This window comes from Hypomesus transpacificus, chromosome 23 (genome assembly GCF_021917145.1).
Source record: "Hypomesus transpacificus isolate Combined female chromosome 23, fHypTra1, whole genome shotgun sequence".
Classification (NCBI taxonomy): Eukaryota; Metazoa; Chordata; class Actinopteri; order Osmeriformes; family Osmeridae; genus Hypomesus; species Hypomesus transpacificus.
In genome coordinates, this window is record NC_061082.1 from 7,674,730 (window position 1) to 7,689,406 (window position 14,677).

The window sequence follows — 14,677 nt, forward strand, 5'->3', positions numbered from 1 at the left end:
ACAGAATACATTGAGAACATAATGACAGAATTAACACAGTGTGAAAGGACAATCTTACCCTCTGGCTGGGTTAACAGCAATTGCATAAGGCTCTCCTGCAATATCAGTTATGAGACGAGTGCAGTTTGGTCCACTGATCTGGCCCACGTTTATAGAATACCTCAGCTTAGTCCAATGAGCTGTGTAATAACTGAACCAGTGCATCCGAGAGTGGTCCGTCCAGTATACATTTCCTGTAATCCAGTCAGCTGACACATCCCTTGGTCGACGGAAGTCTGAACACTGGAATCAACAGAGAATAACCCATTAAAAACTTTCCATTGTTTTAACTTTGTGTATTTTTGTTAACCAAGACTTACTGATCCTTACTATTAAAAGACATGTTGTCATTCTGAGGTCTTTTTTAAATGTTCTATTATCAAATGTTCAGTAAAGTTTCATTATGAGACATATCTGAAAATGATTTAGTTCACAAATGTTATCTACAAATTTGACCTTCTTGAGGTAGTATAATTCTTGCAATGATAAAATATAACTGACACTGAAAGATTGGTGCAATTCATTTAAAAGGGAGGATTGCTTTTACCCACTGTGTAAGTATCTAAAATACATGATATAAATGGTCTGTGACATTCATTAAACTCAACCAAACAATAAGCTGCAACGTGCTCTTCTCCTCACCAAATAAATGAGAAATGACTGTTTGAGTAATATGTTTCATCTTTGAGAACTCACTGTGATCATTAACAACTCATTGTGCTCAAATACAATAACCAAGACATAGCCTCGATGGATGTACAATAGACAGACATATCTTTTGTTATTAGACTATGTTCAACAGACTGCCTGAATATATTCTACATCACTTGAGCAATTGAACATCAATGTAATTGTGACCCTAGCGATTCACACCTTGGATATACTTACAATGTTTCCAACATTTGTTTTAGTTTGACTTCTGTCTAGGTTTTCTTTGTAAAAAAGTCCACCAGGGTTAAACTGAGTAGCCCAGATAAACTTTTGTTGATGAAACAAAGCATCCATTCCAATAATACGGGCATTGTCCTCGATGCGAGTGAGTAGTTTGTGTCCATGGCTCTGGTTAAATGGATACACAAAACTTCGGATTTCAGTGTCATTAGCTATGTAGAGCACTCGATCTTCTGGTCCTGCCGTTGAGTTATTAATATGCAAAAAAAATAAGAAGTGGCTAAATTCCATTTGGGGTTTGAAACAACAGTTTGACATAATTGCATTCACATAGACATATCATTGTAGAGTAAATTATTCAGTTATCAATGCAGAAACATGTCATTTCATATATGTTGATATTTCATAAGTCATCAAGACCAGCCACATAAAGCTAAACATTTGAATCATGAAGCAGTGAAGCAAGTAAGTTTGCAAGAAGTGTGCCTTTTAAAGGCACATAAATGCACAAACATTCCATAATGCAAAAAATATACAGCTACCAAATGGCTGGTCTATAAATAAGCAAAATACACATATTAACTGAAGGTTCGATCCCTTAATGACAACTAACTGTTTACTGAATGCTGTTTACTTACAACATTTAATACACTTAATATTGAAATATTTAATTGAATACGCAATAACAAAAACACAGAAAAACGATTAAAAATAGTCTGTACCTTTTGCTAAACAGTTGCCATTGATTTCCTTAAAGTTTCTGTCACAAGTGCACTTAAAGGATCCTTTAGTGTTTGTACAATGATGAGAACATGTGTCAAAGTTTAGACACTCATTGATTTCTGCAAAGGAAAAAGATGAAGACATCTTTGTCAGTTGCTACAGTCCAAGTATACAGACAACACCCACTTTCAACTGGAACTCTGAACCTTGAGCTGGCATTATATTTATTATATAGTTGGTAATAGAGTATTATAATCAACCACATAATTAGACACACTAATTACAACACACTATGCATGGTAATGACTGAAATACGATTGAATAGACCTTATTCTTTCCACAGATGAAAAGAGCTGTGACCCACTACAAGTCAGTGCTCACAACCGGTACTCCTCCCCTGCACAGATACTATCTGGAAAGGCTATAACTATGAGCCTGGTCCACTCAGAGTGAGGTCTTGAAGTCAATTTCATAATTGCAGCTATCATCATACAAAACTACATTACGCTAGCATGCTAGCTAACTGAATCTGAAACTGACAAGTTCATAGTCAATTAAGTAAAAGCTTTTGACAAACATGCCCTGGGTAAGAATGAAAATGAATGTGATACAAATTAAATGTTACTGATTGGTACTTTACACATACACAGTCATGCCTGTAAACAAGATGGTTTAAACAGTACCTTCACATTGACCAGTCTTTTGGTTCCTCTTGAAGCCTGTTTTGCACTGGCATATAGCATTTATGTTTGTTTGATTACATATTGCATCTTCCCCACATGGATTTGTTCTCTTGACACATACGTCTCCGTTAGAAACTTAAATAAAGGACAGGAACTTTATTAGAATACATCCCCTTTAAATGAAATTAAACATGCTTGTGATCATCTTTTGGCACATGCAAATCATTGGCCCAAACGCAAACACACAGAAAATGGGTAGGCTATTGTGCTACCATGGATATTCACAGGAGTGGTAACTGTCAAACATACATTACATTCCTAGACACAGTATGAACCTTCTGCACGGTGACATTTAAATACTTTCATCTGAACCCTGGGATATTGATGTGGGTGTCATGATCCCTGATGCCCACATACAGGCCTTGCAGTCCTGCTCGTCAGATCCTCCATCTCCACAATCGTTGAAGAGGTCACACTGCAGCTGGGCAGGGATGCAGCGCTGGTTACTGCAGGTGAACTCTGTCTTCCCACAAGGCCTGGGCTTCCCAGCCACCATTTCTACTTTGGAAAGCAGCAGAACCCAACAGATGAGTCAGCAGTACCACATAGCATAAACACTCTCTTATGAGAACCAACAGTGCTTTAAAGATATTAATAAAACAACAACTTTCGCAGTTCAGAAGAATCAAAAGGCAATCTCCCCCCCCCCCATTTCTAAGCATGAAGGAATATCAAAGCAACCCTTCACTTGGGAACTGTTTTCACTGGATGATATCATTAGGTTTTACTTAAAAAATATATTTTCTAACTCAAAATTAAAGTTTTTACACTCACCACACTCCTCCTCGTCAGAATTATCTCCGCAATCGTCCACTTTGTTACATACTTGGTCTGTGCGCAGACACACATGGTCATTTCTACAGCGATATGGCCTTGTGGGGGGGCAGATGAGTTTGGCTAGGGAGGAAACAGTGAAGAGTACCACGTTGCAGTCAAATATATTCTGAATCATTCAATGGGGAAGCCATGCACAAAATGTGTATGATGACAGTGCCTTGTCATTGAGCAATTCAGTTTCAAACCTAAATCATTACCTTGTGCGAAATGAGAAAGTAATGACTTATGAAATATCCATCAAAGACCTTTGACAAAGCTCTTGAAGGCGGATGGAGACATTGTTTCAACTCACCACACATTTCCGTGTCCTCGTCTGAGTTGTCTCCACAGTCGTCCTTGCCATCACACACCCATGTGTGGAGCTTGCACAACGTGTTGTTGCAAATGAACTCATCGGCACGGCAGAAAAAAACTCCTGGGATGAAGTCAGAGGGGTGATGCCTTTCATATTACAGTAAGGCATACTTTGTTTCATCTCCTGTCCTCCGGTAAGTACATCCTAACTCCTAAGTAAGGGTGTCATTCTGTGTGATACTGTGAAGTATTGCAGAAAGCGAATGGCTTCAATGAGGGAAATAACATGTGTCACATTATGTCCCAACTAGCAATTCATTGTAAAGTTAGAGGCTAAAGTTAGAGGCTAACAAGGTGACTCATATACCGTAAACAGTATTCCATAAAGCCCATTACAAGATTGAAGAAGCACTGACTTCTTTATTACATGACTTTTTTCATTAATGTGGTCACCTACACTGAAAATAATATTACCATGTTGTAATGTGTTCATTCATCTATTTGAAATTACACATAAAGTGAACCTGAACTTGTTTGTTACTGTGTGTAGCAGTCAAGGTGTGCAATTGTGTGTTGCATGGGTGTTAGGATGAGGAACTGTATGTTGGAAGTTGAAAGCGATGGAGGGGAAGGGCGTTCTTATTATAGAGATTTTCTTATCTTCTTTTTTGCCTCTTGTGACTGAACTGCTTCATTACTTCACACTTGACCAGTGGGGACCTCACCCTTACTGTTATTATACCTGTCATTTGTTCTTTCGCATTTTCTAATCCTGCTTTCTCCTCTCTCTGTCTCTTCACCCCAACACCTCCCCTGTGGTGTGGGGGGTTGAGCTGTGAACACTGGCCAGGTTGCCGTTCTGCCGATGTTGGACCTAGTCGGCAAGTGAACATCTACAACTTCCTTTGATGGACCAGAGAGAGTTCCTGGTCTTTTCCTGTCCATCTACCTGGCTGTCCTGTGATGCTGTGCTGATCCAATACTTCCCAGCCCTGCGGCTAACAATGCCTACACTGACATGCGCCAACTCAGAGAATTGAGTAGGATCTCTGAATATCTGTTTCAACAACCATATGCAAATGTTATTCTCTTCTCTTGATGCATGACTTATGTAGGAGTGGATTCCTCACCGAATTCCTCCTCCTAAGATTTCTTCCATGTTTCCTGATTTGGTTTTCCTTGGAGTTTTCCCTTGTTTTTTAATTTAGGGTTTAGGTTGGCTGAGGGGCAGTTCTACATGCGTATGTGATTTTGCCTGTAAAAAGGTGATTTGATACTGTACCTTGGCTGCAGTTCTCCTCGTCACTGTGGTCCACACAGTCAAACACATCATCACAACGCCATCGTCGTGGGATACAGTGGGCGTGGTTCAGACACAGAAACTCATCCTCTTTGCACTCCTTAACACAGCCCGTCTGTCACCACGGAAACACATCCAGGCAAAAACAGATTCTCTACGTGGAAGTGTGCAACACATCTATTCCTATGGTCACTATTAAGACAGTAATACATCTGAAAGGGGAGTCAATACTTTTTTGGGGAGAACCTAATGTGTCAGTTCAGGTTTGCCTAAGACATGACATTTCTTAAACATAACACTTAAACTACACATGAATACTGGACCACACACAGGCGAACCCACCTCATCTGAGCCATCTACGCAGTTGTCGTGTCCGTTGCACCTCAGGCTAGCCGAGACACAGCCTCCACTGGCACACACATACTCATTCAGGGAGCAGGAAGGGGCCACTGAAAATACACACATCGACACAGCAGACGAGTGAAAGGCAGCTGTAACACCAGCATTAACATGACCTTTCCACGTGTGCTCTACAAATTCACACCTAAACAGCTTTGTCCTTTCTGTATGCAGATCAGATGTCGAAAAAACATTTTACTGTATTTCTAGTCAAACTGTATTGTGGGGTTTAGGACCATGGAGTTTCAAATAGGATGTGTTCTCTCAGACAAAAGCATGCTGTGTGCTTCCTGCTGCTAAAGGAAGTGGCTAGGTGGTTTAAATACCCACCCCCTCACCCATCATCACAACTGGGGATCTGGAGGAGGTCAGGCTTTAGTATACAACCCAAAGCACTCTACGGTGGTTGTAGGAGCTCTAGAGCGTGAGTTCCAAATGCAGTGTGGGGACGTTTTCTGATACATATTACAGTCGCAACACCAAAATAAAAGGTTTATGCACATCCGGGACCGTCTCCTATAGTTTTATAATGCTCACTAAAACACAGTGAGATGCATGTCTTATCTTTAACGAGTGACTGAGGGAAGGTTAACTACCGCCTCAATTTTACATTGACATTTTGTCTTTTTTTCTTTTCATTCTTTCTTTCTTTCGTGTCATTCATGGCGTGTTTGTGACTTTAATGTGTTACAGAGCAGCATATTCATGGCATGTTTGTGACTTTAATGTGTTACAGAGCAGCATTGAAGAGCTTTTTGTAGTACCTGTTCCCAGGCAGTTCCTCTCATCCTCTCCGGTCTTGCAGTCCTCTTGGCCATCACAGAGCCACTTGAATGAGATGCACAGGTTGTTCAGGCACTGGAACTGGTCAGCAGTACAATGTGCCTCACAGTCTTTCTGCAGACATACATAACATAGACAGAGATGAGTTCACACTCTGTAGTGATGAGGTCAGATATATTATACAATTACAACAGTATGCTTTCTAGTCCAGGGCAGACAAGCATCAGATTAGTCGAGGTTAAACTGGTGAGAGCAAGGAGTAGGCACATTAAGGGATAAATAACAGTTTACAACAGAAACTATACTATCATATTAGACAACAATAGGTTAATAGGACTACATACAGTATTGAAATTAAAGTGCTCAAAAGAGCATACTAGATAATTACCTGTTTTTCCTACTTGAATGAGGTATTGTTCTATGTATCATTATTTTCTATACTGGTGCATTTACATAAATTGTTTAACCGTCGCGAATTGAATAATTTATTTGCAAGGATAAATGATACAGTGCTAAAATCTGCAAATACATTCAAATTTTATGTTACAAATTATATACATTTGTAGCGCTTTTCCACTGGGGTGGTAATGATAAAATGGGGGTATTTTATCATTTAAACATTTCACTGCATATTTACAAACATTATGCAATGATAACAATAAGCATACTTGAATTATTTTGTTGTTGGGGGTTGAGAGTAAAGGAATCAAGGCGTAATCTGGGTCACTTCACACAAATGTGGTAATTCACTGCGAGTGAACATAAAGTTGAGATTAACACATTTTCATGATCACTGACCTCATCTGAATTATCGACGCAGTCATAGTCTCCATCGCAGCGGAATCGAGCTGATATGCAGTCCCCATTAGCACAGGCAAAGTCCTTGTGATTACAGGTTACTGGCTCTGAGTCAAGGAGAGGACAAGGGCATACCGTGACAAACCTTCCAGCACCCAGTCACATACACTCAAACTACAGGAAAACACAAGCTTTCAAATACAAAGGATGCTTTTCATTATAAACATTATTTTTCAGCTATTTATTTTTGCATTGAATGCTAATTCCTGGGTACTAAAACCATCTGTTGGCCAATCAGATGTTTTTCTGTTGCGGAAACTTGCAGGCCTGTTCAAGATGCAAATTCATTCACAGTCGTTTTCAAAAATGAGTGGACAGCCGTCTCCTGAGTCCCTAACCTGACAACCACCATTTGGCACATTTGCTGGGTCTAACTATGTCCCATAAGACAATATTAAGGTATATTTAAACAGCTGCATCAGAACCAAAGCAGGGGTCTTCTCCTTGTTATCATGGACTGTTAACTAACTCAAGGTGTGTGTTATGAGCTGTGTTTAGAGGGACACTCCCAGAAGGCACTGCAGCACAATCTGATTTGCAGCCTCTCGGCTGTCTGCTATCCCACCTGCTTAATTCTTTACCATCCAACACTTGACTGGTCTTTATTTGCATTTTAAGTGACATTAATAGGTATGGGAAATAAGCAGCTAATAAATCAAACACATGATGCACACTCAGCATAAAAGCAAATAGTACATAGGCACACACACACACACCACTATGGAGCAAGGATTTTGTTGTTGGTCTCTGGTTTGGTCGACAGTGCAAATTCATAGGTAAATAAGAATTACATAATACAAACTCATACAAAGCCCTATGTCTATGACTCTGTGAATGCATTTCTAAATATGTGCTTAAAGAATCGCTTGCATATCTTAATGTATGCTTTTCATAATTGCAGAGAAAAGACAACATCAAAGCTCTGGAGTACAGGTTCTGCTTTTTTCTCAGCCATAAAGGAATGCAGAAAGTGTATCCTCACCGGGCCTAGTCAAGTTTCTTATTAGGGCTGTCTGACTTTGATAGTGCAACTCTTGGAAAGTTTAGCAAAGCAATGGTCGTATCTAAACATAAAAAGCATGGGCTAATGAAGAAGAAAAAGGGAGATGTCTTCAAACGGCTCCAAATACTGGCTAGCACAAGTGCATTTTCAATGTCAAGTGCATGTGTAAGTTACCAAACGGCTCTGAAGGTAGGTAAAGAAGCGTTATTTTACTCACTGCAGTTCTGCTCGTCTGAGTTGTCTCCACAGTCGTTCTGGCTGTCGCACCTCCAGTGGTCCGGAATACAGTTGTTATTCTCACAGCGGAATTCATGAGGTCCGCAGGTCTTTTCATCTTTTTTCATCAGGAATAAACAAACACACAGATGAAAATGGCTTCAAAGAGCATGAATATTAATGACAAACTATCACATGTCTACGTGTAATCAGCATTTCCTCAGGGTTTCCCAGAGCAAGCTAGGCACCAAGTTCAAAACACGCTCATCCTCGAGAGGCTAACACACCGTAAGATGAAATACCTGACTGTACTGCCAATGGCTTAGATCCTCAACAGAATATGTGACAAGAAATTTGCAACATTAAACATTTCAACATAAAACTTTAATATTTGCAACAAATGCTGAAAAGGTGATTTGTGGTTCTTGGAATTTGCATTGTGTCAATGTTATACCCTCATGGATAATTGGAAGACAGCTTTGGAAGCACGCTCTGGATCTTACTCACTTACCCAATACACTTCATCACTGTCTGCTGTAATGCTAAATATATTTGCAAATATAGTGTTCTCTTTCACTGGTCCTGTGGTTAATGGTTTTCATAGAGTAACACAGCCTTATGAAAGTTATAAGGCTGACGGAGCAAACTAAAAGTTATATGTTTTAGACTGGTATTCTGTGCAAGTAATCTTATAGAACAGTATTATTACATTATCAATACTAAGCATAGTAACTTATAAGCACACCTTTTCTAATTATCATAACATACTGTCAAACAGACCCATAAGTTATGTGTCCTCAACAGGAAACCGGCACACATCAAAACTCCTTTTATATTTTCTCCAAAAATATGTTTTTCTCTATATCACACAGAATGTTTTTCAAAGTCCCAGTAAGATCTCCTCTTTAAAGGAATTTACATGCAGAAGCTTTCTGGGCAAGATAATGGCCAGAATAAAGCTGTTAGCAGTTAGAAAAAGATGCATCAAAAGAGCCCACTGACAGGTCTATAGCCAAATCCTGTTCCAGCATGACAGCAGGAGGAGAGACACGGGAGCGATGGATGAAGGAAGGTATGAATAGTGGAGCAACTCATTAAGAGTCTGTCACTTACAGGATCTAACGCCTCAACTACAGCACAAGAGATTATTTTACTTCTATATCTTAGCTCATTATGTTGTCAGTAAAACAACTACTAGTCACTTCAAAGAAGGATATTGAAAGAGGAGATAAGATGAACATAAACAAATCTTTCAGAACATTACCTGTGCTGTGATCGCGTTTTGTCAGTTTTCTAGGACCTACATACACATTTCTTGACGTTAGTATCATCTGTCTTTATTGATGCTCTTTACTATAAATCAGATGGAATCAAGGGGATAATAAGGAACAAGGTAAATAGCCATCAAACTCTGCTGATAATGGCAGGAACCACAGCAGGAAGTGTGTTTTTACCAAATGTACATTTCTGCTGAAATTACAGATGTCAGTTACTGAATAGATTAATAAACAGGTTTGACATGATGATAACATCCATATGAATAACTATCTCTCTCTCTTTTTCTCTGTTTTTTTTCTCTCTTTCAATTCCTTTTTTCCCCTCAGTATTGAACCCTAGTGCCACAATAATATTTTCTCTCAACCAAGCTATCGATTAAATTGCATCAGCCAAATAACAAGCTAGCACTGACAGCTATTGGAGGTGTAATAGTCTTCTCCATAATATCCCAGACAACTGAACATTCACCCCAAGTGTAACATTCTCTCGTGGAAGAAAACCATTTCATGAAATTCAAGATATGGGTAAGATAAAAATATACAGCACTGCACAACACTGAAATATATTGGTGTCCATTGTTTGTCAGACACCGCAAATGAGTTTCCCTTTTTATGTACACTACAAGTGGATGTCCTTTATGGTTGCTTCAACTCCATCAGAGTGCAGTCTGGGATATAGGAATGAACCCATGTGTAAAATTAATTAGTTTCCTAATAGTAATTCTCACCCAGGCCTTACAACTAGAACTGATGTGATTTATGATTAAGAAGTTCTCCCACCACTCACCGCAATTAGCCTCGTCTGACCCGTCAGCACAGTCCGGGTCCTCATCACAGACCCATAGCTTGGAAATGCAGTGCATGGAGGCCTTGCACTGGAACTGGTCTAGGGAACAGGTGCTCTCCGCTGTGGACGAAGATCCATGCAGAAAACAAGCCAAGATGGGAAGAGGGAGACAGAGACAGAAAAGTAGACAAAGAGAAGGAGAGTTAGGGAAAGAGAAAGGTCGAGCGAAAGAAAGAGAGGGGGAAGTAATAACCCCTCAAATCAATCAATTTCAGAAGGAAATGTCACCCTGTCTTTCTATCACACATAAGACAAGGACTTGCAAATCAGAGGCAGTTGTCAAATGTGTAATGTGTTGATAGTCAGAGTTCCATCAAAATAATTAAATAATGACTGTTCTCATTCTGCTCCTAATTCAATGATGTACCTAATTCACTGTCACAGGAAGGCAGTGCCTTCAGAATACATAATAAGCTAATCCATGTGATTTAAGGAGCCAACGTGGGGCTGTCTGTACATCACACCATAAATGTACAAAGTCAAATAAAGGCCTTTAAGCCAATCAATCTCAACCTGTCACATTGCACCTTTAAAACTTAACAGCCTCCACATCAGGTGAACAGCAACTGAAGAAGGCGATCAATTAAAAAACTCTGGATATTTGAGATAGTGCGTCGCCTAAGCGTTGCGTAGAAAACTTACGGCAGTCTGTCTCATCCTCTCCATCACCGCAGTCGTCCTGTCCATTACAGCGCAGGTTTTGAGGGATGCACTTCTGCTTTCTGGTGCATTTGAACTGTCCTGTCAAACACATGTAGGTCTCTGAAAAAAATGAAAAAAGGTTTTATGGGATAATTACTATGGGATAATATATTTGCCACATATTGTAAATACTGTGAATGCATTTAGATGGACAGGTAATGTAGGGGAGAGAGAAAGGGGATGACATCCACAAAATGGCCTGGACCAGAATTCAAACCTGGCAACTGCAGTAAGTTCTTAGCTTACATGATTTTCTCTGCACCTGTTGAGCCACACGGGGTAACCCAGGAATTTGTTTGAGAATAATTAAAACCAAACCCTTTTTTATTTTTTTTACCTCTGGTCAATACTTATGCACAGCTTAACGTATCAATCCTGATCGGTATTCCAACCAATCTTCCAAATAAATCTCTACAAAAGTGTCATTTGTAATTATTGGGTCATAAATCACTTTTTGTTCCTAGTGGTTATAACTCATGTATCACTTTGAGCATTACAGGAAGTCCCAAACTAAATACAAATGAAAAATCTCTGACCAACAATATATGAATATGTGGGCTAAGGATGAATATGGAGTCTTTAGTTACCCTTTTAATAGCAATAGTAAAATGTCCCTTACCGCAGTTTGCCTCGTCTGAGTTGTCTCCACAGTCATTCTCTCCATCACAGATAAACGGGGGAAGGGCACACAGGCCAGTGCCACACTGGAATCGCCCTGGCTGACATTTAAATTCCGCTGTGGGAGAGAAAATGATCACTTCACAAAACGCGTATGATTTTAGCCATAATGTACATGTATTCATACATTTAGGTATAATTACCAACAATGAGCTTGATAAGGTGGAGGTAAAATACATGAATAAGTCTACAATCAGGTTGTTAAATTCTCCAACTGCATTTATCTCTATAAGTCTGACAAATCAGACATTGTTTTCATTACGCTAAAACAGCCCTCCAGGACAGTGTAGATTAAGACAGATGAAGACACAATAAAGACACACAGTTCCATGAATTAAGTTTGCATACACTCTATAAAAGCATGTCGAATCTCCTATGGGTACTGTGGTAGGGAGACAAATGTACAGTACTCACGGCAGTCTGCAGGCTCATCTGATCCATCCCCACAGTCATCCACAGTGTCACATTTCCACCAGAAAGGAATACACTCGTCTGTCCCACAGCGAAACTACACATACAAACACCCACGCGCAAACACAGACACAAGATGAAAGACGAACTTCAACAAAAGATTTTCAGACATTTAAGACAGGGTCGGTAATGTTGTTGAGGCGCACTTTTTGTCATATTTGTTGAAATAAGCGTTACATCCTGATAGCAACCAATACATTTTAAGGTATTACAGTAAAATTAAATAAATCTAACATGTTGGTATCACAGGACTGTAATGAACACAACAATCATTTAGTTTGGATCAAACTGATTGAACAGCATAGGACCGAATGCAATGATTGGACGGGCTACTTGTTTGTCTGTCTAACTACCTGCCAGCAGTAGTCAGGCAGCATGTTCATGACATTTTGGAGGAATATTTTGGTTTGAATCCTTTCAAATGCATGGCAACATTGCTAGGCTTACGAAACATATCGATCTTGTCTTAAAGGTTTTCAAATAGCAGGGCAACTTTAAGTTTAAGAATTCCAAGAATGATAACAACCTAACAATGTGTATATGTAAATGGAGTAATGTTTGCTGGAAGTTGGATGAAATGGAGTGATACCAAACTGCATCTGTGGACTGTACACTGGCAAACACATATATAGTGCTATTTTCAAGGGGACATAAACCAGGGAAGCTTTTACACAGATGAAAAAGGGTGAGACAAACAAAGAGAAGATGCGCTAAACAACAACAAGTGCCTGAGGTAAAAGACAGCAACAATCACAAAGAGCAGCAGTTATATATTCTTGCATTGCTGAGGTGAGTGAGAGAGAGTGTCAGCTGACCTGACTGGCTGTGCAGTTGGAGAGGCAAGTCTTATTGTCAGCCGCCAGGTAGAAGTTAGTTGGACAAGCACACTTGTGTTCACCACCCGGGGACAGAAGACATAAGTGGCTACAGCCTCCATTGGCCACCTGACATTGATGCTTGGGCACTGTGAGATTACAGAGGGGAAAACAAAATCAACATACAATCATGCATACAGTCCATTTCATGGCTTACACAATCAGGAAGACACAAAACAGCGGCTAGGTGCAGGTCAGAAGAAATGAGAGGGAAAATGAAAAGCCTGAAGTATAGGCAGAGAGTTACCTTCAGGCTGGCGCAGAGAATGATAGACCTTGATTGATTTAATGGCTTGCCAGGAATTGAGAAGTTCTAGCCCTTGAGCTCCGGTCGTCTTCTGGGCTCTTCTGAGTGATTTGGACTTCCCATCGGTCCAGTAGACAAAGTCCTCAAACAGGGTCAGTCCCATCACCCCCTGGATGTGCTCATAGGACACTAGTGTGGGATAAAAAGCCAGGAGTTATTACATAAGAAGTACATCTTTTCGTCTGGCAAGCATCAATTATCTGCGTCATTAAGTTTGGAATTCACAGTTTAAAAACGCTACAGTAATGTTTATACAGACGGCAAACATGTAATCAGTCGAAATCTAATAAGTGTGCTCTGACAGAGACAGGCCCAAAGCAATGCTTCACCTTTGTGTCTTTGGGAACCATCCATGTTGGCAAACAGAATGTGGTTGTCATCTGCCCAGTAGAGCCTCTGGTTGGTGTAATCAATAGTGAGAGCGGTGGGGCTGTAGATCTCTGTGTCAATGAGAACGACCTGGCCCTGACCGTCCATGCCAATACGACCGATATGAGGCGACTCACAGCAGTCTACCCAGAACACAAACCTGCAGAGGAATTGTAATCACAAGACACTCACTGGCTGTCTCTGACAGAAGGTTTACTCCTTCTCAGAATGTACATAGGTGAAAGAGCTGAAAATCGATGACAGTGGGACACTATAGAATCATTCCCCGGAGGATTCAAGTGTGCTGACAATTTAGTATCTTCTTGACCAATTTCCCCATCATCAGCTGACAGAGTATTTGCCTCTGGGGCGCTATTGAATCTTAAAGGATTCCTTTAAACGACAGATACAGGGTGTTGCTGAGAACTATGTCTTCTGGATAAAAATCGTTCAACGTCACCTCACGAGCTGCTGTTGCAGAAACTCTCCCCCAATGTGTCAGGTACATACCCAGTCTGAGGGTCGAGGGTCAGATCAGTAGGGTTTCTGAGGCCAGAGCTAATTAGAATGGTGGGATAAAGGCCATTAGCCTTGGACACCTCCAGAGTCTTCCTCTCCACGTCACACCAGTACAGGTTCTTTCCTATCCAGTCCACGGCTAGTGCGCTGGGCACGGCCGTCCGATGAACTATCTGAAAAAAGACAGCGGGGAATTACTAGCAAGATTAGAATGATACAGCAACAACAAGTGAAGATTGAGTACAAAAAAAGTGAAGAAAGCTATCTCAATGATGGTGAATTTATTCAGTAACCCTTTATCAATGTCTCTGAGTCCAGACAGTTCCTGAATTAGGAAAACCAGTTGTTTGGAATAAACAATTATTGTGCCAGCTGGCAGATGAAGCTGATGCCTTGAAAACACTATTTCAAACCCACAACACCCGTGCAATCTGCCATTAAGAGACATGATGTGCTTTGAGGCCTTCTCTATCATCATTTGCAAGAAGATATATAGTCTTGCCAAATAGGCTGGGTTGTCCCCTAAGCAGTAATTTAGACGAAACT

General features: G+C 40.3%; 1 protein-coding gene across 1 annotated transcript in view; it reads right to left on the bottom strand.

Annotated features, from left to right (window-relative positions):
- Positions 1-14,677, bottom strand: part of lrp1bb (low density lipoprotein receptor-related protein 1Bb) — a 147,855-nt gene that overhangs the window by 12,193 nt on the left and 120,985 nt on the right. The window contains exons 59-78 of the mRNA XM_047047281.1: positions 14,123-14,304; positions 13,573-13,772; positions 13,184-13,372; positions 12,877-13,025; positions 12,005-12,098; positions 11,532-11,648; positions 10,853-10,972; positions 10,151-10,270; positions 8,088-8,204; positions 6,808-6,914; positions 5,991-6,123; positions 5,170-5,276; positions 4,810-4,942; positions 3,526-3,648; positions 3,171-3,293; positions 2,754-2,897; positions 2,337-2,471; positions 1,653-1,772; positions 928-1,169; positions 59-282 (exon numbers count right to left, since the gene is read on the bottom strand). Coding sequence (XP_046903237.1) covers positions 59-282; positions 928-1,169; positions 1,653-1,772; positions 2,337-2,471; positions 2,754-2,897; positions 3,171-3,293; positions 3,526-3,648; positions 4,810-4,942; positions 5,170-5,276; positions 5,991-6,123; positions 6,808-6,914; positions 8,088-8,204; positions 10,151-10,270; positions 10,853-10,972; positions 11,532-11,648; positions 12,005-12,098; positions 12,877-13,025; positions 13,184-13,372; positions 13,573-13,772; positions 14,123-14,304 — 2,879 coding nt within the window. The remainder of the gene's footprint in view (positions 1-58; positions 283-927; positions 1,170-1,652; positions 1,773-2,336; positions 2,472-2,753; positions 2,898-3,170; positions 3,294-3,525; positions 3,649-4,809; positions 4,943-5,169; positions 5,277-5,990; positions 6,124-6,807; positions 6,915-8,087; positions 8,205-10,150; positions 10,271-10,852; positions 10,973-11,531; positions 11,649-12,004; positions 12,099-12,876; positions 13,026-13,183; positions 13,373-13,572; positions 13,773-14,122; positions 14,305-14,677) is intronic.